This window comes from Indicator indicator, chromosome 17, assembly GCF_027791375.1.
Source record: "Indicator indicator isolate 239-I01 chromosome 17, UM_Iind_1.1, whole genome shotgun sequence".
In the NCBI taxonomy this organism is placed as follows: domain Eukaryota; kingdom Metazoa; phylum Chordata; class Aves; order Piciformes; family Indicatoridae; genus Indicator; species Indicator indicator.
Window position 1 is genome coordinate 14,276,127 of NC_072026.1, and position 26,422 is coordinate 14,302,548.

The 26,422-nt window shown below is 42.6% G+C and overlaps 1 protein-coding gene across 1 annotated transcript in view; it reads right to left on the minus strand.

The window, feature by feature from the left end:
* Window positions 1-921: 921 nt before the first annotated feature.
* Window positions 922-26,422, minus strand: part of AMOT (angiomotin) — a 31,557-nt gene continuing 6,056 nt past the window's right edge. Inside the window, exons 2-11 of the mRNA XM_054388603.1 lie at window positions 24,022-24,478; window positions 22,093-22,237; window positions 19,883-19,975; window positions 17,122-17,267; window positions 7,439-7,588; window positions 6,228-6,418; window positions 3,973-4,095; window positions 3,055-3,287; window positions 2,047-2,271; window positions 922-1,022 (exon numbers count right to left, since the gene is read on the minus strand). Of these exons, the coding sequence (XP_054244578.1) occupies window positions 922-1,022; window positions 2,047-2,271; window positions 3,055-3,287; window positions 3,973-4,095; window positions 6,228-6,418; window positions 7,439-7,588; window positions 17,122-17,267; window positions 19,883-19,975; window positions 22,093-22,237; window positions 24,022-24,478 (1,864 nt within the window). The remainder of the gene's footprint in view (window positions 1,023-2,046; window positions 2,272-3,054; window positions 3,288-3,972; window positions 4,096-6,227; window positions 6,419-7,438; window positions 7,589-17,121; window positions 17,268-19,882; window positions 19,976-22,092; window positions 22,238-24,021; window positions 24,479-26,422) is intronic.

Here is a 26,422-nt window from a genome sequence, read left to right on the forward strand (position 1 = left end):
CTGCTACAGAGAATGATCTCCACAGATGCAGCAGACGAAGTTGGCATCACTGAAAAGCAACAGAGCTTGCCACTAGCACTATAGTAAATTTGGAATAGTTCCACTAAAGCCAATGGAATTACAATGGCAGAAATATGATCTGAGCCTGTAAACCCTCCTTTTTTAATTTATGTAAAACATGAATGCAATGTATTATTTGCTATCCACTGTATATATTATTGAAAAGTACTTAAGTATTAAAGTGTGGCAAATCTTGCAATGAAACTAAAAAAGTGTGAAATGTGACATTAATCACCAGAGTCATTTTTTTAAAACAAAGACATAACACAATTTGGGATGTTAAAAAAGCAGAATGTTACCACACTGAAAATGGAATCTTTCCAGCCTCTGAATGTAAAAAACCTACTCTGAGCTCTTACACTGAGTATAAAGAGAAATATCCCTTGATCACAGCTCAGATTTTAGCATTTTCTCAGAACATCTGTAATGTAAACCCATAATGTGATGCTGACAGCAAAAGCCCTAGTTCCGATCGTTTTGAGGTTGTTATGCTCACTTGCTGCAGTCACACTGGACAGTTAACCAGTTATCAGAGCAGGTACTTCTGTTTAAGACATTTTAAAAATACTGAAATGAAATATCAGATGTAGTGCACCTAAGTTCTTGGGGTTTCTCCAAACGTTACCAGATTCAGTATTTAAAAAAGAAGAGGGGAAACTTTCAAAGAACAAGTGTTATGGGTTTTTTATAATTTAGAACAAATTATAAATTAACCTGTCCATACTTTTGAGACATAATATACAAGAGCAAACAGCTGAGTGTTCTTTTATTACTCAGGTACTACAATTTTTTTTCCCAATAAAAATGTCTTTTTAAAAATGTTTTGCTACTGTATCCCAGCACAGATCCCAGTCCAGCCTTTCAGATGAGGTATTCTACCATCTCTCCATCTGGGAGGTCCTGCCCCATGGCCTGAACAGGAGCTTTTCTTTCCAGAGTGCTGGAGTGGAAGAGTGGTCCATCTATGTGATGAGGAAACACAAGAGACAGACAATCAGAGCTGTAAATCCAAAGGGGTTAGAAAAATGATGTTAACATTTAAAATGTCATCTTCTATCATTGCCCAACAGCTGATAAACGTTTCATTTTAAAACAGTCAGTTCTTCAGGTATGTAGCCAGCCAGACAAATAAAGATATTTTATCAAATTCCCTTTGGGTATCTTCTCATTGATATACAATAGCATATAAAACTGGAGTGACTGCATTTAAACCAATGTAATCAGTGTAGACTTCCTCCACCAAACCTGTTCCCCTGTCTCCCTTGATGCCCATTAAACAGCATAGCATGGGCAAGACGCAGAGCAGAGCAGCCAAATCCACTCTTCCACAAAGAACAACATAATTGTAATGCGTCTGTGAGTAGAAGAGGCAAGGTTGTGTAATCTGCATTGATTTGGCAGAGTGGGCTGGAAAATGAGCAGCTCTTGCCAGCTTGGAGCTCTGTGGGAAGCAAATTCAGCTTCTGTGACAGTCACTGTCAACTGGATCTACTTGTGCCAGCGCTGGAGTCGCTCCTGTGGCTGGGACAGTGTAGCAGTGAGACAGTTTCATCACCAAAGCCACCTTTCCTTCTTCTGCCTTCCCCCTATTGAGTTCCACTTGGCTTCGAATACCAACCAAAATGCAATGGCCACTTTCTACAGCTCATTCTCACACGCTGTTTAAACCCTGTACACTAGTCAATTTACTTCAGGGTAGACACTGACTCAGAGACTACCCTGAGATTTGTTCAATTCTTCAGTCTCACCATACCTCTTTACCCTGTGTGTCCATGCTTATGCTACCACTCTTAAAGCTTTTTTCCTTCAGGGTGTTTGAGACCCCTCAGGATCGTCAAACCTGCCTCTGAATCCCAGCTTTCCTCATAAAAACTAACTCCAGATTTTTTGAACAGAAAAAGGGATGGCAGGGCCTGCACCACAGAGCAGAACTGATGGTGGGTCAGTGGCAGGGGTCCCACTAGAAGAGCAGCTGAGCTTCGTTACCTGTTTTGTCTGCACTGTAGGCCAGATTGGTACTGGGAAGTCGTCCTGGTGTGGGAGCTGCAGTGGAAGGTGTAGCTTTGCTTTGTTCACTCCCCCGGTCAGTTTGGGTGCTGCAGTCTCTGCTGCCTGTTTTTGAGTGGGCTGACAACAATGGGGTGGAAGGAAGGACAGGAGAGGGGGTGGAGGGAATGGATTCGGAGCGATATTCTGTTCCCAGTAGAACACCTTTGTGGAAAAAGGGAAGGAAATTTCACAATCCCAGAAAACTAACTGGTACAGGGTCTACACCTCTCTGTAGTGCTTGCTCTAGGGTCTGTGCTTCAGCAGACAGTGCTGATTTACCTCCCTATAGTACCTTTCACTTCTGGGTGCCAAAGTACCTGAATAACAGCAGTATCCTCATGTTGCTGCATGCAGCTGCTCAAGTGGGCACTAACACCTTCCCTCCTTGTCTCTAAGCAGTGGTTGGGTAAATCTGTGGCAGGCTATATCTGCACTCTAAAATCAGCTGCAATTGATTCTCATTCACATTTCAAGGTCTTTCAGTCTCACAGGAAGGGCCTTTGGACCCAACTTCTCAGAAAAATAATACATCATCTAAGATTTTCTTTCTTACAACTTTGTTCATTCAGGCACAACACTACAGAAGAGCAATCCTGATTAGTATCTCTGCTCCTACTCAAGGAGACTTCACACTTTCAGACAGCAGAAACAACCCAGCTGAAAGCAGGTGTTTGGGAACTCTGAAAACAACTCCTAACTCTTAGTCAGGTATCTCGTTGGGAATGAAGGCTTACATATTTTAACGACAGAACCTGGACATCACAAATCACTATTTCCCAGAAACAATTACAACAAGCAGTTGTTCCAAATGGGTCCCATCTCGTAGTCAGCATTCATTCATGCTAGGCCAGCTGATCCATCTGTCCTGTACCTTTCTCCTCCTGCTTCCCTCCCCTCTAAGCAGTGACTTGCAGCTCTGCATTGCCACTGGTATTTAAAACTTACCTAGGCTGCCTTTCCAGCTCTTGTCCTCCCTCTTCTCCTCCAGGATGGGAGTGCTGCTCAGTGTGGATGAGTGGGACAGCAAGCCAGAGCCAGCATTTGAGATGGACATGAGGGACTTGGCCGGTCTCATGGAGGAGAGCTGGTCTGTCTTACCAGGCTCCTTCCGGGAGCGCTGCTGCAGGACTTTGATCATGGCATCCTTCTCAATGATCTGAGCATGCAGAGTCTTAATCCTTTTCAAGAAGAACAAAGAAGGACAATGCATTTGAACTCCTGTCTCCTTGGACTGAAGCCTCAGCGCCCCCATGGCTGTGACAAGGACTCACTTAGGCATTTGGGGAGGCAGAGAGGAGGATGTCAGTGAGCTTACTGCTCACAGTATCAGCTGCTCACTGACCCACCACAGCAGATCATGCATAAGACTTTCTGTATACATGCACAGGAGAACAGCACTGAGAAACCCACCTTTCCCTTAGGTACTAGAAGCAGCTCTAAACAGCCATGAAGGGGCTTTGAGACAAAGCAGAGGGTTATGGGCAGGACATGAAACCAACAGAAAAGAAGAGGATTAACACACTTGGAGGCATCTGCAGTGAACCTAACCCCAGAGAAAACAGGTCTGAGAGATTGTGAAGATGTAGCTGGAGTTTGGGATCTGATGAAGATGCCCCAAACAGAGAAGAGGAACAAGCTAGATGCAAAAATTCTAAGATTTTTTTTTTTTTTGCATTAGTCCTCAATATCAAGACAGGTTTTGAATTGCTATGTAGATACTTCCTTGGCCAAACAAGTGTCTGGCATCCTACATTGTTGCTATCAGTGACAACATAAGAATTTCTGGTTCTGAGGAGTCTACCCAGGCAATTAATTTAAAACATCTGTCCTAAAGCAGCCAGATAGGATCAAACTGCATTTTACCTTCCCTCCATATCAAGACATCTTCTGTTGGCAAGCAAGATCTCTTCCTCTTCCTTCTGAATGCGAGCTTCCAGCGAAGTGTCGTAACTAGGGTTAGGCGAGTGGTTGATCACTGTTGTGTCCCTGAGAACAAGCAATAGAACAGATGAAGTAACAAAAGTAACAAACGAGTTTGGGTTGGGTCAATCTACTGTCTATTTTGGGCCAATCTATAATCTGATTCTATGATCTATAATCTAATGGGGGGTTGGACTAGAAGATCTCTAGAGGTCACTTCCAACCCAGTGCATTCTATGATTCTTTATACTACTGTAAACTGATGGATGAGGCAAATCCAAGGACATGGGGAGGAAAAGGATGGTATCACCAGATACTTTTCATTAGTTAAAAGAGCACAAACATCACTTCAGATAGCAAGCTTTTTCCCATCCCCTTCCAACAGCATCATACAAAGAATCTGAATATCAAGGCAGGCTAAGCATGCAAGTTTCTTAAGCAGCCTGGTCGAAAAAAACTTGGGAGTGGGCTGAAAACAATTTTAGACTGAGTCCATATAGAGCCTGATGTAAACACTGTGATAGCTGTTCTGTCCACTAACCACAACATAACGGAGTATTTTATTCTATTTGTTGCTGTTCAGTCAGAACAGAGTCACTGTGCTGTGTTCTGTATCACTCTATGACTCATAACATCAGGAGCACGATACTGACAGAGCTGTGCATTAACATAACTAGAAAAAAAATACAACACACAAATAATATGGAGCTACCAAGAGCTCCAACTGACTGTAAGAAATCTGTTTTCTCAGACCCTGCAGGTCTAAGAACTGTCCAGTAAATGTGCCTTTACCTCTGCAAAAATTCAGATTGTGAACAACAAAACACCTATGTGAGCAGCCCAAGAAGATAATTTATTAAAGAAGCCTAATGCCACCCAGACTCCTGTCTGGGCTACGGAGCATCCTTCCTGCAACCTCAGTTTCAAAGAAAAGGGAAATTTGTGCACAAGTTGCCACTGAAATTGGTGGAATCCTTCACAGCCTATATTTGTGACAGTTCCAACTGCATATGAACTTGCAGAAGTATGGACACTAATGGAATATTCTCTTTTAGGGGAGAAGCACCTAGAAGGAAATGGAAAAACATAGGCTGGCTCTCTCCTGACTAGAGAGTATTCTTACTCATTTAAAAAACTTGGACAGGCCTAACACATCCCCTCTCATTCCATGATAAACAATAGACCAAGCCCCTACTTATCAGCACACGCTGAAAATGTAACATGGTCTCTAAGGGCAAGCAGTAGCAAGAGCCTGTAAAGAATCTCGGGGGGGGGTGGAAAACTATATACAAAAAACATCAATACCCTAAAAAAACAGCCTACTTCTGGAGCAAGATAAAGTGTTTAAATGCTAACACAGCAGATCTGCAACTTTATCCCTGTAATTCTAGTATGATCTTATGAGTTAGGAAGCCAGCTGTCATAATATCCCTGTTTGAGTCTGGTTCTTGAAGCAACCTAAAATAAAATCTGCCATCAAGAACCAGAAAGTAAAGAATGAAATGATACATAAGCAATACCTAACACTAAAGAGCTGCACTCTGGTAACAGCTCTTGTTTACCAACTAGCTAAAGCACTTGGGCCTATTTACAGACATAATAAGTGTTTCTGTAGTTTTTTTGGAATGTGAGCTTGTTACCAAATTTCAGACACCCTTCCCACCCCCACAAGCAGTGCTCTCCATACACAGCAGAATGTTTTAAGCAGATTTCCTAGTAGATGTTTCTGGTTAGTAATCATGTTGAGGACAATACCACAAAGTAATTTGCAAAAACATTCTGGAGAACAAGCAAGCCATTCAGTGTGAACAACATGAATCACCAAGCTCACCCCATCTCACATGACTTCAGCAAGGACTGATTTCTGCTTAAAAAAAATAAATATAAAAACAACCCTCTTCTCATATACCTATTTTTGTACCAACAGCTTCTAGGAATGGCTCAGAACAATTGCAGTCTGGAAAATGGCTCCTGCATGTGGAAGAGTCTTCCTCTGGAAAAAAGCTTCTCATTGTTGGCAATTGCATGGCTCCCAGGAAAGGCAGCCAAGCTACACTTGGATACAGAAGTCTGAGAATCTGTTCAGACCACAAGGCATGGTATCATGGGAGAGTGGTATGACAGCATTCCTTGGTGGGAAATATGGCATTGAACTGGAAAAAGAAAATAATCCTTGCACTATGAAAAGTCTTATTTACCTCTGAGCAGCCACAGTTGCAGCTGCATCCAAAGCAAACTGTCTCATCACACTCTCCTCCAGGTATTTCTGTTCCCACTTGGTCATGTCAGCTTCCAGAGCAAGAATCCTTTCCTCTTTCTCACGCAGGAGTTCCATAAGGGCTGTGGCATTGTACTCTGCGACGTTGGCAGCCTGAGATGTACCCTGACGCTGATTTTCAGAAGTGAAAAAAAAACCAACAACAACAACAAAGAAGTCTCAGGATGCATCTCTAAGAGTCAGGGTTGGCTTGTTTGCTTTTTGTCTGAAGGACAGAAGTTGGTCCAGAGCAGTACTGGTGTGATGCAAGAACCCCCCCAGAGTGAAACCATGTTGGGCAGACTAGGTGGTGGTAATGGTCTCCTTGAGAGCTTAATCTGAAACATCTGCAGAGGCAGTTCTGCCTTCCCTCTGTCAAAACCAGGAAACAAGCTCACATAATCTAAAAAAGGCTCCTTTTATTTTCCAAATATTGGAGCTCAAAAGTCATAAAACATCACACACTGCTCCCAAGAAAGGGAGCTTTGCTTCTAGTGCCCATGCTTCCTGGTGCCATTCCAGAGTTCATCAATTTTAACAACCAAATATCTGACGTAGAAAATATTCCTCCTAAGGCCTTTTTCCATGTGCAAAGCCCCACATGCATCTGAGAACTAGATTATACTGTTCAGGTCTGATGTCTACAACCCACCCATAATTCCTAAAGTACACAGACATTTCAACACCATTCCAGCAAAACACTACGAGAGCTACCACACATTTAAAAAAAAAAATATCCAAAACGTTTTTAAAGGATTTGGTTATTAAATCAATATGATCAGTGTATACCTGAGGATTAAGTAGCTGGGGATCAAAAATAATCCAGGTCTAAAGCAGTATTTGGAAGACAAGCAGTGTTTCAAAACTGGAGAGTAGAAATTTCCTGAACTAATAGTTCAGCTGATAAAAAGCATAGTTTTATATGTAAGATTAACAGGATATTTGACTTAAATAGTTTAAAAGGCAAGAAATAGGGCAGAGAGGTTATTTCATGTTCGGCTCAGAATCCTTAACCATGACAAGAAAGTGTTTTGGGCTTCTTTTTGTGTTGACAGAGTATCTAATCTTCCAAAGACAACCTGAAAAGTCACCACCCTTCTTTCTTGTGTGGCGTAGAGTAGAATGTACAACCCTACAAGACACAGTGGGTACCTGCTGCATCCGGAGAGATTCCAGTTCTCTCTCCAGCCGGGTCCTCAGCCTGTGTTCCAGCTGCTCCCGTTTCTCACATGCTGCCTGCAGCTGAACCAAGGCCTGCTGCATCTTCTCCACCTTCTCAACATAGACCTGCTTCTTTTTGAGCTGAAACAAAGGAAGAAAATGCAATAGAGAAGCACAATGTCAAACACAGGCTCCCTTATGTGAGTTCAAAGAGCTACTCTGCAGTTTCGTGGAAGTCCGCTGAGGGATAATAAAGACAAAAGATGCCACTCTTGGCTCAGAAGTCCTTGAAAGTGCAAAGGATTCTAGGAAATAATCACTGTTGGTTGACCCGTCTTGACTGTGCTCCCTAGGACTCTGCTGTAAGTTTCTGTGCAGACAGGACATTAGGCTTGCTAGGCTTTGATCTGAACAACACAAGCCACTCTTATATTGCACCTTTCTTCTGAGAAGGTCTTATCATGTGTTTCTTCAAAATTTTCCCTTTTCATACTCATGTTCCTTCAGGCAATCCAGAGACTGTGATGTGAATAGCAAAGAGAGCAAAAAAAATCTCCCAAGACTATTAATCCCAGACATAGTATCCTTCTCTTCTTTTCACAAAGTCAGCAGGCATCTAATCTCACAGCGTGAATGTTGCTGCCCTAGAGGATTTTCCTCAAACAAGTATTTTATAATAAAAGTTACAATAAATATCAAGTAATCCAGCCAAAGGCCTTCCCACCAGCACATGTACAGTAGAAAGGTATTTTTATTCTTTGGTTGCACAAGATTTCAAGCAGGGAGGGACAAGAACCTTTTACTAAAATTTAATATTCCAGTCTGCTCTGCAGAGAATCAATAAAAATGTTATACTAAACAAATCTTTTTATTCCAAATCATTGGAATTTAAGCTTTGTCAGATTCCAATAAAGCATAGATTAATGCACTAGTTTTACACTTAGATTAATAGCAGCTCAATATTGCTCTGTAACTAGCCAAAAATTATAAACTATGTGTCAGGAGAACCCAGAAATGGAGAGCACTCAATATCGTGGTTTTGCATATCAGCTGACTGATATGCACACGAGTAGGAGCAACCTAATAAATTCACCAGCAGCAAAGTACTATGCATGGTGCTGAATAATAATCTCTTAAAAAAAAAAAAAAAAAACAAAAATCAGTTCTCCTCCCCTAGCCTGCTGCATAAAAAAAAATAAGGAAAGAAGGATGGACATTTGATCTCTTATTATCTACCACAAAGCAGTTAAATTTCTGAGAAGTTTTTTAAACATGCAAGTAAAATTCTCCTTGCAGAAGGCACCACTGACAACATTTAACTAGTTTCATAATTAATAAACCTGAGTATGCCTATGCATGGATTAACATTTTGGCCTGTGTTCAAAGAATACCAAGAGCCCAGCCAAAAAAAGAATGAGGACACAGAAATTCCACTGAAATATTCACTTTGAAAATGCTCCCATCAGCCAAACCTGCAGGTGAAATGTTGCAACACAAGCTGTTGCCCAACTTAGCAGCGCTGCCTACACATGCCTAACCCATGCTCCAGACCTAACGTACAGGCATGGCTTGTTCAATGGCTTTTCATAAAGACAAGGTGGATTTTTCATAGCCCCTTCACAAAATAAACTTCAACTTCCAGCACCAGGAAGAGTTAGGAATGTTAGAAATCTTACTGCAGGGGGGTTGGACTAGATGTTGTTTAAATGTCTCTTCCAATCCAGCACATTCTATGATCCTACTCTAAAATTTGGGGGGTGGTGTAATTTTTTTAACGGCTTAAAAAAAAGAAATTAATTCAGGAATTCCCTAAATCATATTCATTTTTTTAAGATACGTGTTCAGTGAGCTTTAAAGGCATGTCTGTGCTCCAGATCACTCAGCTTTCCTAAGGTACCTTTTGACACAACTACTCTTTCTAGATCAGATTGTTTCATTTCATGTACTCATTGCACACCACATTATTCTGGCAGTGAGGTTCATTTCCAACTCTGCCATCTCTACTACTGTAAGTATGTGTGAGGAACAATTTACCTGTCTGTGAACCAGGATTCCCCAGAAGCGGTACCAGTGAAATCTCTAATTTTTTTTTTTTTAAATATTTCTGACTTGACCTCTCCTCTCAATGTAATCAAGGATCAGGGAATAATTCTTTCAAGCACAGAGGAATTTCATTACCATAAATTGAGAGTATGACCATGTCTTCCTAAGACAGGAATTGGATACAGTTTTCTGAGCATTGCCAGGATGCTGCAGACATAAGTGAGATGGAAGGAATTTAAAAAGGCAGCATGCTGAGGCTTGTTCTTGGTCATTTGCCATGGATTCCCCACCCTCTCTCTTCCAGCAATGAACCAAAACTGGATGCTCAGTGCCAAGGGCCACAGCAACACCTACCATGGGGGAGATAGCATCAAAAGATTCTGGAATTCTCTGCTCTGCAACAGGCCTTGCAGTGAACATGTGCTTTAGATAAGAGTTGGTTCCTGAAGCTTTGCAAGGATGCAGTCACACCCTTTGGTATAGAATTTTAAATCCATTTGACAGGATAGTAATTTTCCTTTTGACGGTGCTGCATTTGACTAAGAAGCAAGCTCATGCTCATGTAATGTACTGTAACTGTTTCACCTTGAAGAATGCTCTGAAAATGCAAAGCATGTCACTCACAATAATGTCTTTATTATAACACCTCTTTAAGATGGTAAGATCTCAAACAACTTCAGTACATGTCTGGAAAGCACAGCAGAAAATTTCAGCATGACTGTATCCCTTCCCAGCATTTCCTACAGCACATGGCACAACTTAACTGTGCGCATTATCTTTTCCAGGTCAGTCCCTGAATGCTTTGGAAAATGCCCTACCCAATGAGCAGAGGTCAGGCTTTAACTCTATCAACAAGATTTTCTCATTAAACCACTGTAAACAAGATCAGCCACTCTCTAGTTCACACTCACTACAATGTTTACACAAATTCTGTATAAGGATCGAGGACAAGAAAATACAACAGGCAAAGACTGGCTTGGGACTGCAGAAATCCAGTACGCAATAGTGTGAATCAATGGAGGGAATACCCCTGAAGCATTCCCTGGCCTCCTGATCAAGTATTTGTCTTCATTTTATTTCCTCTATCCCTTGTCAAGATTACTTTCTGCACTTGAGCGCCAGCTGGGAGAAGCAGAATACACTTGGGATTCAGAGGCTTCATGGCTCACAAGAGTCTGGCTGACCTGGAGAACAATCTGTTTCCAAGTTAGGCAAAAAGATTTACTGCCTGAAAACGTCTGCACACCAACATCCCTGCACTGCAGGGCCTCCAGCAATGGAAAATGAATCAACCACTCTAAAATTCACTGAACACAGAAAACTGAAACTAGGCCTTCTGAATCACAGGAGAAAAGATTTCCCAAGACAACGTAACACCTGGCAGCAGGCAACCTGCTACAGAATTTGCACGGTCTGTAATCAATGGCCAAGGAGAAAACCCTCCTTCAGAAATAGGGACATTTGCTTATTGCTACAATTGCCCATTGCTAACATCCTAAAATCAAACAAACCCTGTTCTTGCATTTGCTCTAGGCTTTAACAAACCACTCTTCCAGAGGTCCTGGGCCTTTGCAAAAGCAAGGCTCTGAAGAGGGCATGGAGGTTTCATGCACACAACACAGAGAGCAAGGATCTACAGGAACGAGGAATTTTCACTGTCAAATCACTAGAAGCAAGTGAGATGAAGGCTGTAGCATTCTCTGGACTGCAGCTGCCACTGCAGGACAAATGGACTCTGGGACATTGCAGGTGAGGGGTAAAGAAGGATCATCTTTTGCAAAGAAATCCATTGCTTCCAGATGCGTTACTCAGCAAAGAGTTTTTCTAGGGAAGGAAACTTCCTGCACAGCTAGCAGTGATTCAGAAACTCTCCCAGGCATTTTGACAAACCCAGCCATTACCCTCTTGGACAGCTCCCATTTCAGCAAATTGCTAACACTCGTCAGCATCTGCTTGTCTTCCACCCACTATTTCTGATGTCTTTAAAGTCCTTTATTTAATATGTTCAGGGTGTTTTCATTACACTTGGGGTTTATCCTAAAGCTGAATCCATTCAGATGCAGCTGAAAACGTGTTTCCCCACAAGAATTTGCCTGCTATGGCAGAAACGCAGTGGGGGAAAGAAAAAAAAAAAAAAAAAAAGAGATAGCAAGCACATTTAAACCACTTCTCCCTCATGCAGTTGGAATATATTCCTCTAGGATGCCTTTGAACCCTCAGTTTGTTTGATTTCAGGCCCAGTAAGGCACCACTGGCCTCAGCAAGAACTCATACTGAAGCAATTTGGTAACACTATCCTTTTGCTAGAGAATTGCATTTGTTGCAGGGGAGTGTCATAATGTCCTCTCTCTGTGTTAAAGTAAGTTTTAACTCTCAGAGCCACCTCTGGAAAATGACCAAGAGGCAGAATATGAGAAGTAGTGACAGGGCAATAAAAAGCCAGCCCTGTGTTACGAGAACACAGGTCATTAGAGACTTGAACACACATCAGCTACAGGGAAGAGAGGGAGTTTTCTCTCTCCACCTTACCCATCCACAAATGACAAGCCATTCAAAAACTGTTCTCTCTAAAAGCAGCTCTGGCCTGAAAGGAATAGTTATGTAGCTCTGAGAGTTTGAGCATTTAAGTGAGACAAAGCTGTGGAGGCTCAGATTAACGTTTTTATAGACCCAGAGAAGCGACTGGGACAAAAAAAAAAACCAAAAGAAACCCAGACAAGCCTTCAAGCACACAAACTCTCTTCCCTACAAGTCAGAGCTCAGATACAAGCCAGTATCTCACACAACAGATGTCACTTGGAAATGAGTATTTCTACATTTCCCCACGGACAGAACCCTCCATGTTATCAGAGCTAGCGTGCTACTTCTCTCCACAATAGCTGAGTGGGAAATGAATATAACAACTTAGCTCAGATAGCTGGTTTATGCTGAATTCTGATGGCTGAAACATCTCACAGCTTCTACATGCAAGTCACCTGTAAGTCACTTGTAGGAAAGGTATTTAATTCAAACTTCTTCCCCCCCAGTTTGCACCCATTAGAGTTGATTTCTGCAAGACATGCAGGAGGATGGCAAGGTGTATTTATAACTTCTCAGTGGTAGGCACTATTTTTCAAAGCTGCCTCCTTGAGGCACTCATTAAAACAGTGGCTTGTCAAGTGGTGGAGTGAAGGAGTACAAGTTACACTACTATGAAAGAAACCACAGCCTTTTTTAAGTTGAACTGTGGTCTTCCACAGCATGAATTACCAGGATAAGCAGAAATGACCAAGTTCAATAAAAGTTCTGGAAATTCCTTGTTTTTATAAAGTGTAAAAACAGTAGCAATTGTACCCTCTACATCCAGCAGTTGTAGTTAGATAAAGTATTTGGCATCAAACTCTCTCCTGCAATATTACAAGCCTGGTGAGGACTCAGAGTAAGGCAGTGTCTACCCAGTCTTGGGCTGGGCAGGATGGTCCTTTGTGTAAACTCAGAAGTTTTGCCCTTGGCCCAGAGCAAAGCAAAGTTCAACCATCTGCTGTTGCTGAAGGCCCTCAAGGTGGATGCTAGCAGATGTTGGGTAAATCATGATAATGTGACTATTTTCAAAGTTCATACATACAGGCCATCTGCAACTACCAGCTACAAACCTGCTGCATGCTGCATTAATTCAAATATTTACATCAAAAGCTTGATATAGGTTAGACATTAGGAAGAAATTCTCCCCTATGAGGGTGGTGAGGCACTGGAACAGGTTGCCCAGGGAGGCTGTAGAGGCTCCAATCCTGGAAGTGTTCCAAGTCAGGTTGGATGGGGCCTTGAGTAACCTGATCTAGTGGGAGGTGTCCCTGCCTATGGCAGAAGGTTTGGAATTAGATGGTCTTTAAGGTCTCTTCCAATTCAAACCACAATTTCTGACCATGATATATGTTTTGAAACCAACATGAATTTTACCTCAAATACATTAATCTCAAATTCATTGCATGCAATGATTTGAAGTTTTGACGTAAAAAAAAACAAAAACAGATTAATAATTCACTAGAAAAACTTTCAATAAGCTGCTGACTTATGCATAAGTGTGGAACACCTCCCAAAGGGAAGAATTAAAATGAGAAGTGAAAAATGGGGGTTAATAACTGGGTATCTTTATGTAGAGAAGTAGTAAAGTATAAATATTACGTATAAAATTTACTTAGCAAGCCTGTTCATAGACATATTTAAGTTTGTTTTAAATAATCGTGATCACTCACCCTTTTTAGCACTTAGCAGAAATAAACTCCACACTATTGAAAACTTCAGTGGCGGCTCGTTCTAAATTTCACATCATCTCACCCCTCCTAACAGACCAGGGGAATGTATACTTCTGCTTCCAACTGCTTCACACTATACTTTAGTACCTCCAAGATCATTCCTTTCTCCATCACATTTAGCATCTCTTTATCTCTCCCCTCCATCTCACTTGGGTGCTAAAATCCAGTATATATAAAAGCTCTCAAATCTCTATAGGAGTAGACAAGCATCTACATTTTACAGATGGGTGGTTTTGTCCAAACTGGCAATTCAGGCAAAGGATTTTAAAAAAAATCTGGCAGTTCCAATTCCAATGTAACATTTAAATTCAGTTGCAGTGATGTATGGCTTATAGCTCTCATTCAAACAGAAATACCCTTTTTATGAAGACTCTGGTGCACATGAGGCAAGGTAACTCTGATTTATAGGAAGTCAAAACAGAAGGAAAAAGGAAAAAAAGCTGAAAACTTAGATTACAGGATGCAACAACCGAAATAAGCACACCCCCCTCAGGCCCTGCGCCAGACTGGCTGCCAAACCTTAGCCTAAGAAACTCCACCCTCTTCTGCAGGACTAGTCTGGAAACTCCTGACATTTACAGGGACTAGTAACTCAGATTAAGCAGGAATAAAAGAAATACTTGACAAATTATCCATGTATCTTGGTCACTGGAAGTCACTAACTCAAGCTGACAATTACAGGCCCTTCTGAATGGTGTCCTGAGCATTGAATGGTTTGCTTGCCTGTCTTCTGGAAAGTCACCAAACAGCTTGAGCTTTTGAGAAGTTCCTACAATTTAATACTAATGCTTTATAATCCTAAGTATTTCATTAAAAGGTCATTTAGGAAACCTGCAAAAGTGATTCTTTAGTCCTGCTTCGCCTTACTGCCTGCCCCTCACCTCTAGGAAAAAGCAGAGTTAATTCCTGCTGCCTCACTGAGACGCTTCCATATTTATCTACAACAGGAAGGGTGGCACTTCCTGCACAGCCGGGGATTCGAGCAAAGGTTGGATGCTAACGACCACAAGCCCTCATGCAGGGCATTTTACTCCGGATCAGATCTGTGGTTTTTAAGCTATCATGCAATCTAGCCTGGAGTTAGTTACTTATTTTACTGTTCCACCTAGGCAGAAATACTTTGCAACAGCACTGAACCCAATTCTTCTACTAAAACAAGATAGGTCTTTCGGAAAAAAGAAAAGCCACACACAATGATTATTACCCCTAGAGGCTTCAGCTTCACTGTGAGGGACCAATACTGGTTCCTTCACAGAGGCTGAACGTAGACAAGTGCTGTGTGTGCCGGTCTGGATGCTTATAGCACCTCTACAGAGGTTGGCTCCAAGCATGTGAAGAGTTCCTGGGAAGCCCCAAGGATGTCTATGTACTTAAAGTTAGTTACACAGCAGATTTTAGCATAATAAGGTGCTGAAAACTGAACGAAAGCCAGAGCTCAAATACACTTCAGGATCAAATGACAGAAGACTTTTAGAGCCAAAGAGAATCATGTCACATTTAAATTACCCAATAACCTAATGCTCCCTGTCCCCCTGAGCAACAAAGGTGCAAGTCAGCCCTGCCAGGAGATGCTGCAATTAGTGAAATCAACTGACTTGTCAACTATGTGCAAGGCTGAGCATGGCCAGAGAGGTTTAAGCATTTATCTGACTCTGCTCTTCTTTTCTTAGTTCTGTAATTTGCGTTGCACAGAATCTGGTTTGCCCAGTGATGGACCACAGCCTCATGATGCTAAGGGCTATACAAATGAAAGCCCACTGCCCTGAAAGCTCACAGCCTGAGCCTGGGACTGGAGGCAACAGGTGGAAATATGCAGGTAGGATAGGCCAAGCCAAGCAGTCTGGGTTAGTGTGAACAGCAGTAGGCTGTGCTCCTAGACCCTGCCAACCATGTTGTGAGCATCACACCAAGGAATGCTTCAAAGCTGCCTTGGCAGTGTCTGGAGTGAAGGTGAGGACAGTCTGAGAGAAAGCAGAGAAGTACTTGTTTGGGGTGGGAGGAAGGAGCGGTTGGAAATTGAGAAGGACAAAGATAGAAGATATCCTCTCAGCAACAAGGGGAGAAGGGAAAAAGAGATGGGTAAACCATGGACTCAGTGACCTTAAAGGTCTTTTCCAAACTAAACTATTCTAAGATTAGTATGGAAGGTGAATAGCAACTGCCTGAATTTGATGTGGTTGAGAAAGGAGAGTGAAGTGGACCACTGGCAAGAAAGGCTAATAAGGTAGGATGGCAGGTAATCCTTCAAAGACATCCTGAAAGAGCTGCACAGGTTAAAAGAAGGTTTCTGCAAGGAGCAAAAATTAAGGACAACAGAGAAAGAAACACAGGAAGGTTCGGGGGAAGGGCTACTGAGGTAATTACAGATCTTAGAAAAGAGGTGGCTAGAATTAATAAGGCAGCTACATTGGTACCTGGAAGAAGGCAAGCAAGACAAGACAGGAAGATGTCCCTTTGTATTTGGTCACTCCTTCTATCTTGGCACAGTGGGATTCTGAATGGAGAGAGAAGCAGAAGTAGGCAAGGGGAGGGTTTGAAGAATGTCTCTGAAGACAGCAAAATGCAGGTGGATATGGGCACAGTGCTCAAATGAAGGTGATGGTGAGCACTGGCAGGCAGGAAGATGGCAGAATTGAAGGAGAGAACGAATCTGCAGTGGAGGAAGTGAGACTTCCTCCAGAGGCTCTCCATGGAGGAAGAGTAGGAGTAAAGGAAGCAGAGGCTGGGAGTGGGAAATGGAGCCTTTGAGAGGAAAGGAGTAGGTGGGAGGAAAGAGGACGGGCACTGTGACGCAGAAGGGCAGTGAGGTGAGAGCCATGAGTGAGTGGCAGGGACAAGACTACAAAAGAAACTGCTGTGAACACTGCCCAGCTAAGCAGCTCAAATGCATCATCCTCTCCTGTGAGGACAGGGAGAGAAAACAACCAAGGTCATGGTGATCTGCACCATGCAGTGCGATAACCTGTTGTAAGCAGAACACCTGGCAAGGGGTCAAGCTACATTCATTTGATATTAGTTAAAAGTCCATCCAGATTTGAACTACTGCCAGGTTCAGGAGGTTGCCAGGGCTGGGAGTTCAGTTCCAGCCCATTTTTATCAGTAGAAACAAAAAGAAAACGAAACATGGATGCTTAGACAAAAGCACTTTCAAGGAAATACAAATTTGTGGCTTATCAGAGCACAGTTCAGTGGTTTAGCAAACCAACACAAAGCTAAGCTGATAGAAACAGCTTTGAAGACAGCAGATTACCTTACAATTTGCACAACACGAACTCATTCCCACAGCCACTTTTACTGGAATCCAAGGTACCCTAATTTCTCACTCCCCAGCATCCTTACCTCCTCCTCCAGTTTCACAACCTTGGCCTGAGCATTGTTCAAGGCCTGGTCTCGGATCTCGATGTGTCTCCGTTGGTCCTCATTGGTGGAGCGTGCAGCAGCCAATTCTATTTCCAGTTTCTCTTTTTCCCGCTGCGTTTCCTTGTCTATCAAAACAAGTGAGAGTTATCAATGGGCAGCACTGATCTCTGCTCCAGCTTTCAGGAGTCTTTCACTGCAGAGGCGAAGGAAAGATTGTACTGGAGCTTCTCATAAAAGAGAATGCAAATATAGTGCTAAGGGGGAAAATAAATACATGGCTTTCAAGGAAGAGGACTCGTAACCCTGAAAAACAAGCATGGCACCTCCAACTAACAATGTGCCACAGCACTAGTGAGAAGAAATAGAAGGTGCATCACTCAGTACAGTTAGGCAATTTGCTCTGATTATGCAGATGGTTAGTGAAACCTGGCACTTCTTTACCTCTGAGCTTTCAGCAGTGGAAAACAAACTGGGTAATTTAAATATCCTGGGCTGGGGAGAGGAGATAGCAGACTTCTGTGCCTGAAAAACTTGGTGCTCCTTTCTTTCCCACTAACCCAAGAAAAAAGAAGGCTGTTCTGCCTGGGGCAGCTGTTCTCATTCTCAAATTAACACCCAGTTGTCCCACTTTACTGGCAGTACCTTCAGAGGAGTCAGAAAACAAATGAGCAACAAGAACTACTCGGTCTTTTTCTACTGCCCTTAAAACTGACTCCCTCAGCCAGAACTGAGGCACATACATCTGTCACTGCTCAAAGCAGGCCTGCAGCTCAAGAAAGCCTTTTGCCCAGCACTGAGTTCATACCTGATGCTTTAAAGTCACCCCAAGCACAGCAGCCAGTCCTCTCCTAATGCTGTCCAGAAACAGTTGAGGTTAGTGGGACCAGCTATGTTGTATGTTTGAGGAACAGGGCAACTGCCTTCACGGAAGAACATAAATAGGACAAAATAACTGGGGACTGGAGACTATCACACAGGGGTGTAAAGCAAAGCCACAACACAGAGCTGACGTCCTCCGTGTATGCTGTCATTCCCAGATCAAGCCGACCAGCTACAATGATAACATTAACACACTTGCTGGGTACAAAACCACAGAATACTCCCTGCAGTGATCTACACCCAGCACTGATGACACCAGAGAAACTGCATTCCAGAAAGCAATATCCCACGACAAAGGAATGAGGACAAGGAGTGGAAGGCTTGAAAAACAGGAACTAGATCCTGGGTGTTAGGACAGACTGCATATGAAGTACACAGGCCCATTTGTGCAACCATGTGCATAACTATATTTACAGGGCCACAATTATTCCCTTTCTTCTGCCAGCAGAGAGCCAGGAACAAAGCTTTAGCAAAAGAGTAGCTAAAGATTCCCTCTGCTAGGGAAGCAACGCAGCCCACACACGGGTTGCAAAACAAACCTGTCCACCAGCAGAACTCTGCAGAGCTAACTCACATGGCAGCTCAGAGCTGGCCTGTGACATAAGATACAAGGACAAAGGCTAATGTCACTGTCTGCCTATTCTTCCCCATCTCTCCCATCCTAGTATTTCTCCTCCACCCAGGAAATGAGCTGCTGAGTGTCAACACACTAAAATATATTACAGAAAATGGGCAGAGATGAGATGGGGTGGCATTATGCCAGCAGGTATCAGACACTGCTGGCAGTCCATTTTCTTAATCTCTAAGTGCCAACAGCAAGGCTTTTGGAGGTTTTGTTCCAGATTTTTCCCCAAAGGAGTACTGCTTCACTTGACAAGTGCCTCCAGCACACCTAGAAATGCTGGGGCTGGTGATATGTAGCACTACGGTTTCCATATCCATCCAAAAGGAGAAATTGAATGTGAGGCTTCATAGCTTTAACCTCCACACCTACGAATCTCAAAGTCCATCCAGTCTGGATGTGAGACTAAACTCACAGACTTTGCACTACCACCAGCAATTTTCAATTCACACCCTGACAGCAATCTGCAATGTAAGCCACAAGGAATATGCTGAAGACAACACAAGAGAGAGACAGCAGCATTTGTCAGAGTAGAAACTGTGTGTGTTACACCACTGAAAATTCCTATTTTGCAATTTTATTGCATTACCTTTTTATATAACAACTGGAGAAAAGTGAGCATTGTCAGAAGGGTGGAGTACGCTATGAGATGAGAGAAAAGTTGGCTTGCTGCTGCCAGCCTCAAGACATGTCAGTACAAAGCAAAAACCACCATTTCACATCTATCATTTTAGTTTGCCTTGTGATAAATCCAGTTTTGGACAGTAGTAATGACCCTTACCCAGCACAGCACACTGCAGGCTGTGTTCATCCCCTCTGTTTCCCCTCAATAGGGAAAGTGGCAAATTAAAGAGGAAAAAGATAGAAGATCTACCAGGTTCCAGTCCTACTGGTCTTAACTCATTCTGGAACTGTTGTCAGTCTGGACAGGTTTAAGTCCAATGCTATCAAGGGACAAAATAGGTGGACAAAATATCCTGTAGGTTATGGGGTAAATAGTAACTTCACAGCTTAACTGCAAACTCCACTTGCTCCAAAATCTCTAATAAATGCCATCAGAAGGACACTACACTCTTCAATCCCTCCTCCTTTCTCCACTGGCACTTTTGGACTGTCACTGCCCTGATTTCTGTCCCAGCAGAAACCTGACAAATCTGAACTATGGTAACCTGCTGCAGTGTTACCCTTCCCAGGATGAGTGGAGCATTTCTACTGACCCATAATGACTATGTAACTCACTTTGTGCAAAGAGCTGAGAGATGGTTTTCCGATTGTCTTCAGAGCCTTCAAATTCCTTCTCAGCAAGCTGCTTGTTGGCTGTCTCCATACGTTCTGTAACACATTTCAGCAAAAGGAACTTCAATAATAATTACAAACTTTCAAGCATTAAGTGACATTTCCTCAAGACACTTCTAATGCAAGCAAGGGGAATGGATCTCCTAATTTTACACAGTCAAAAGTAAAATGCCTGTCAGAAGCTGGCACACACTTTTGAAACGTTTCTAGTTATATCCTTGAGAAAATACTCTAAATGTGATAAAACAGGTTAAATAGAGTTCCAAAGAAATTACTTTAAACAATTCTAACACATAAGTTTATTTTTTCCATTTTTATAAATCCTAAGATGCCTGATTTTTACCATCCAGATAAATTTCACCATGCAATTAAAAGATCCCCTTATAATTCTCCAATAAATCTTAATAGTTAAAAGATTAAATCACTATTGTCTGATTACCTGACTTTAGGGAAAAGTGTAAAACCCTAAGTACAGCTTAACAGTTGTGCTGCTGCAGGCTGTGAGGAATTTATGTGTCTATGAAAATAAGAATGAAATGTTTATGCTGTGCTTTATTACGAGTAACATTATTTAATGCAGGCCTTTGTGTAGTGTCCTTCTCAACAACATTGGACACTGTATAGCCTTCCTTCTTGGAGGCAAAACAATTCTGGGAGCACTGCCTTGGTGAGAGACATGGGGCAGTGAGAGCAGATGACACAGAAGCACAGAATTGCTGAATTGTGGTTAGAAAAGACCTTCAAGATCATTGAGTCCAACCATTACCTAACACTACCAAGCCTGGTGCTAAACCATGTCCCTTGGCACCACATCTCTGCATACCTCCAGGGATGGGGATTCAGCCACCTCCATAGGGAGCCTGTTTCAGTGTTTGAGAACCCTTTCAGTGAAGAAGTTTCTTCTAACATCCAACCCAAACCTACCCTGGCACAACTACGAGGATGATTAGGGGACTTGAGCATCTCCCCTATGACGACAGACTGAGATCCCTGGAGCTATTTAGTCTGGAGAAAGGAAGACTGAGAGGGGATCTCATAAATGTATATAAATATCTGAGGGGTGGGTGTCAACTGGAGGGGGCCAGGCTCTTTTCAGTGGTTCACAGTGATAAGACAAGGAACAGTGGGTTCAAACTAGAACATAGAAGACTTCACCTTAACATGAGGAGAAACTTCTTTACAGTGAGGGTGACAGAGCACTGGAACAGGCTGCCCAGGGGGGCTGTGGAGTCTCCTTCTCTGGAGACTTTCAAAACCCACCTGGATGCATTCCTGTGTGGACTACCCTAAGTGATCCTGCTCTGGCAGGTGGGTTGGACCTGATGATCTCTTGAGGTCCCTTCCAACCTCTGATATACTGTGATTTCCTGAACAACCCCAGTTCCCTAGGCCACTCCTAGGGACTGCAGGACAGTCAGAAGTCTTTCATTAAAAAAGATAAGTTTACAGTTTAAAAGATTGTGCACCTTTAAGCATCTCAAATTGCAGATGTTTTTTGCCTCTCAAACTAATGCTTAAACTTTTACCTCTGTTAAGGTCAAATACCATTCAACATCACTCTTCACTGCCAGCCGCCACATTGCCTCAGCCTCTTAGCAAGAACCAGACACTAATAACATCTCACTCTGGAAAAGGAAGCGAGATCCAAAAAACCAGATGCCTAAACTGATAAGGACTGACAAGACCTTCAGGAAGAACAGACAGTCTGCAGTTTGTGTGTCAGTGCAAAAGGGTCACTGGACAGGAAATAAAGTGAACATGCCTGGTGTGGGATAAGGCAGTCAGCAAAACGTCTTTCCACTTGTATAAACTCAACAAATTGTACAAATTGTCTCTGGGATATAAGACAAGGGAGAATTCCAGGCTTGCATCTGGTTTATGGTATTTGGCTTGTCAGATGTTTCTTCTCAATGAGAAACAGGCTGGAAATGTGAGACAACACATTTAGGAGCACCCTCCTAAACCTGTCTTTTCCATACTGCCAGCAAGAGCTTAAAATCTGAGACTACTGAATACACCAGAGTATCCCGTCATCTTCTGCTTGTGTCAGCAGGCACAGTGAATTCTGCAGCAAAACACTGACCTGTCAAGAACATAAAACAATTAAAAAGAAAAAAAAAATCACTAAAATAAGGAAATTTTACTTCATTCACCTCGTAGATCCCTGTTGAAATCATGAAGCCTACGAATTTCTCCTTCCAGCTTGTTTCTCATGGCCTTTTCCAGGGCATCCCGCTTAGAGGATGATTTCTCCAGGTTTTTGTATGCCTCTGAAACTTGCTGAATTTCTGTTTCCAGCTGCAGTGGAAGCAAAAACAAACACTATTTTTATCACTAATAATTCTTTTCATTCTGTTTCAAAAGGGAGATTGCTTTCTCCCAAGTTTTCTTTATTGAAAGAACCCTACACCTATACATTAGGTGAAACAACTATCTCAGGTTTGTGATGGATTCTTCTGTATAAAGAATACCAACAACTGAAGCAAAGATCCGGGCCCTCCTTCCAGACTCTAACTGTTATCCATATATGAAAGAAAAAAAAAAACAAAAAACAAAAAGTGCAAATGTAGTCTGGTTTGTTTTTTTTTTTCCTGAGATTAGGGCTGTTTGGCAACTACTGTTTGGGGAAAAAAAAAGTAAAAAACTAATGTGATATCAAGTTGACCAAGTAAAATAAAACAGAGAGGCAGACAAAACTGAGTTAGAAAAAAATGGTAGTGGCACATCCTGCCTTAGTGATGAGCTTGCAAATCTGTAATTGTTATGGTCCCAAATTCACAACAAAACCTCCTGATGTTCTGTATTTACACTTCTACAACTTAGAAATTGTACTTTCTTCAAGTTTCATTTACTAAATGGAAAGAAGCAAACATTTGCAGCAATGAATGTTTAATCCTTCCTTTAGCCTTCAGTGTAGAGATTCTCTGACCACCCAGAGGACAAGTTCACTTGCAGCCCTCCTTACTAGGCATGGAAGTATGGATCCACAGAACAGCCCTGTCTACAGTGAGAGATCAACAGGAGGGTGGAGAGAAGTGCATTTTTATCCTTCTTTCATTCTCAGGAAGCTCTCAAACATTTCTTTAAAGCATTTCCTGACCATGAATCTTCAAAACAAAACAAAACAAACAAAAAAACCACCAACAAAGCAAACATATGTCCCTGGCAAGAGGTAACACAGAGAATAATGAGTGCCACCTGGACTCAGAAAAGTGTTTTTAAGCAGCCACACATTTTTAAGGCCCTGGAGACTGCTCAGTACAAAGGGCGCAGCAAGGCTCACCAAGTCGTAAATTGCAAGTATTTCAGCCTTTTCACAGCTGCAAGGCAACAGCCAAGCTGACCTGCTGCACAGCCTTAAACTACTGGTCAGCAAGAAGTCATTCCTATGAGTGCAAATACCTCTACACATGCATCCTAATGCATGAATACTTTTGTTTTAATGTTTTAGCATCACTTACTCTACTTATTTCACAAAGACAAGGATGGCAAATAGCTTGGTCCAAAACAAGCTATGAAGTTTTCATGGAGGTTATGTGGTATTGAGAGAGTGACGAAAAAAGTGTTAGTTTCAGTCCTATGGTCCAAACATCTGATGTAGCCATAACAGCCATACTTGCCCTGCACACTGTTCTGCCAGCCAGTTCTCTAACCACATCCCCTGTTGCCTCCTTAAGTGACTATGATCTTGTGTCATTCCAAATAGACCCTTCCTGCAAGTCTATAAAGTTTTTTAAACTGATGGGAAAACGAAACCAGCTGCTACCCTGGGCATATGAACACTAGCTTTAATTTAACCAAGCAAGCCAAGAAGTCAGCCGCTTCTAGACAGCTGATGAGGATGCTCTTTTGAGCATGGTCAATAAGCTGTTAGAATAAAACTGAAGGCTTTGATTCTATCTTCTGACAAAGTCAAGTTGCTGCCCAGAGGGACAGGCTACAGACTAAGCAATCTGCATATAAAAGACTCTGAAGTAGATAATCAGTCCCTTAGGCAAGGAATGTAACAGTTGCAGATTGGATGATTCAATTATGGGCAATACTAAGACACAGGAGAGTGCCTGACATCCAGACCCACCCACCTTCTGCAGCCGGGCCACTTTCTCATAACAACCATCCAGCTCCTGCCGTAGAGATCGATTCTCTTCCGACAGGATTTCCACCATCTGCTGGGCCCTGGAAACTATGGCAAAAGGATCTACTGGCATCTGCTGATATGGAGAAGGTATCTGCTGAGCCCGGGACATTACTGAATAGGAATCGCCTTGCTGCTGCTGCTGCGGGCCTAGGAAGGGCTGGCATAGTCGGTACAAATCTCCCTGATGGACTTGGTTGGACAAGAATGGCTGCTGGGTCCGTGGCAGAAGGCCAGGATCTCCCTGGCTTGGAGTCAAAGGTTGCTGGTGCTGGGAAGGGGACAACCTGGATGGTGGTGGAGACTGAAGCAAAGTCAAAGATCCCAGGGATGTCAAGGAAGAAGTTGGGCTGTGGTGGTGAGGTGGTCTCTGTTGTAACTGCAGCTGTACATCTGGGTTCTGCCTGGAAAAGAGAGCACAAAAACTTCAAAGTCATGCAGCAGACAGTGCACAAATGGAGTTACAAGGTATAGGATGATCTGTGTACAAATCTATGCACAAATCTTCCCACACAAAAGACTCATATATGAAGTTTTCCTCACTTTTGTAATTTATTATTAAAAAAAAAAAAAAAGAAAAGGCTTCAAAGTCACATAATTCTCAGAAAATAGAGTCTCAGTACACAAAGGTCTTTCCTCTTGAGTTTATTTTGCACAGAAACAGTAAGAGAAAATCCATCAACAACTACTGACCAAAGTTACTTTTAGAACTTTTCTCCACATTTCGTGGATAAAATGGCTAAACTGAGCACTGTTAGGAATGAGCTTTTTTGTTATGTTCTGAAACATGCCATCTCCCAGAGAGAAAAAAAAGATTTCATCTTTCTGGAATATCAACCAAGTAGCTGATGCCTGGTCAAATGAGACACTTAAAAGGATTTGCAAACCAACCTAAGAATGAGAAGCAGCCTTTCGATTCAGAACCACCCTCAGTCCTGTGCAGAACGTATGTTTACTGCTCCTAACAATAACCTCTACAGGATATCAAAGACAAACCTAGCAATCTATAACTTCCTTGAGACTATCACAGAAACTAACTCCAAGCTACACCAGCTCACATTTCCCAGGCACTGGAGATCCTTAGCTGAATTTCTGCTGCATTAGCCAAGTGGGAAATCTCTCTTAAAAGATTATGTTGATTTATCGTTCTTGGATGACCTCAGGAGGCAGGGTTTGCTTCCTCCTCCAAAGATATCCAACCTTTAACTTCTCTGTATGTTCTTTATTCTAACAGCTGAAGTCACTCTCCATACTATAGCCAGTATCTTCTCAAACACAGAGCGCAGGCTGGTGCAGACCCAGTTTGGCAGCTCAGTATGTTCTGAAACTCTCCTGCTCTGATAAAATTTCCCAGCCTTTGGGATACAGTTCAACCTTGCAGTTGGAAAAGCACACACTGTTGTTACACCTGGTCAGAATAGCTTCTGCCACCATAGCTGCTACAGAATACCTGGATGTCTGCCGTCACAGGAAAGGCCCTACACACTGGCTTTGTGGACTGCAGCAGGGATACTGGGTGTAGAAGACAGCCCACAGCACAGTTCTCCCACCACACCAAGAGCATTAGTGGCATGTCAACTGACGGAACCAACCATGAAGCTGAACTGGGAACTAAAGGGTTACACAATGGCCTCCTCAGCCACTGTGCAAACACTCAGCATCATCCTTCCTGTTCTCTGCAGAAAGAACGCATCCCCTCTTCATTGAATCCAAAGAGGAAACGTCTGCATTACTCACATCTGGTTGGCAGCACATGTAGGACCTCATATTCAATTCTCAGCCCAGGGTTTGCTGTTTCAATCTCATACATCTCACATCTTACATATCATTTTCCTTGCTTTCCCACAGATAAGGTGCAGAGAAACCTCCAAGCTGATGCTCAGATTCTTAACAGGGACACAAATCTAGCCATTTTTCTTTGGGGAAAGACAAATAATTACTGCTCTGGTCACTGCTTCTCTCTTTCTCATGCTCATGTGACTGTGATCCCTGCCAGTAACATCATTTCAGGAGCTGTGTTCCCCTCCCAGAAACGCTCATCTTCAGCGTGAGGATCTCAGGGGTCATGCAGAAGAGAGACGTGCAGTTAATTTCCTCAGGAATGTTAAGTTTAGTAGCAGCAATTTGGTTCTTCCCCTCCTGGGAGGTCAGCTCCGTTCACCGTTCCATTTATTTTGTTACCTTCAGTTGCCAATTCTCACAATGAAGAATGAGGCAAATCACATGCCATGCTCAAGGTTACCTGCTTTGTCACAGGTGTTTCCAGCTCCTTTCCCTGTTGACCCAGATATGCGCAGAGTTAAAACTTTGCATCTTCAGAAACCACTCATCAGCTTGAGCTGATTTCT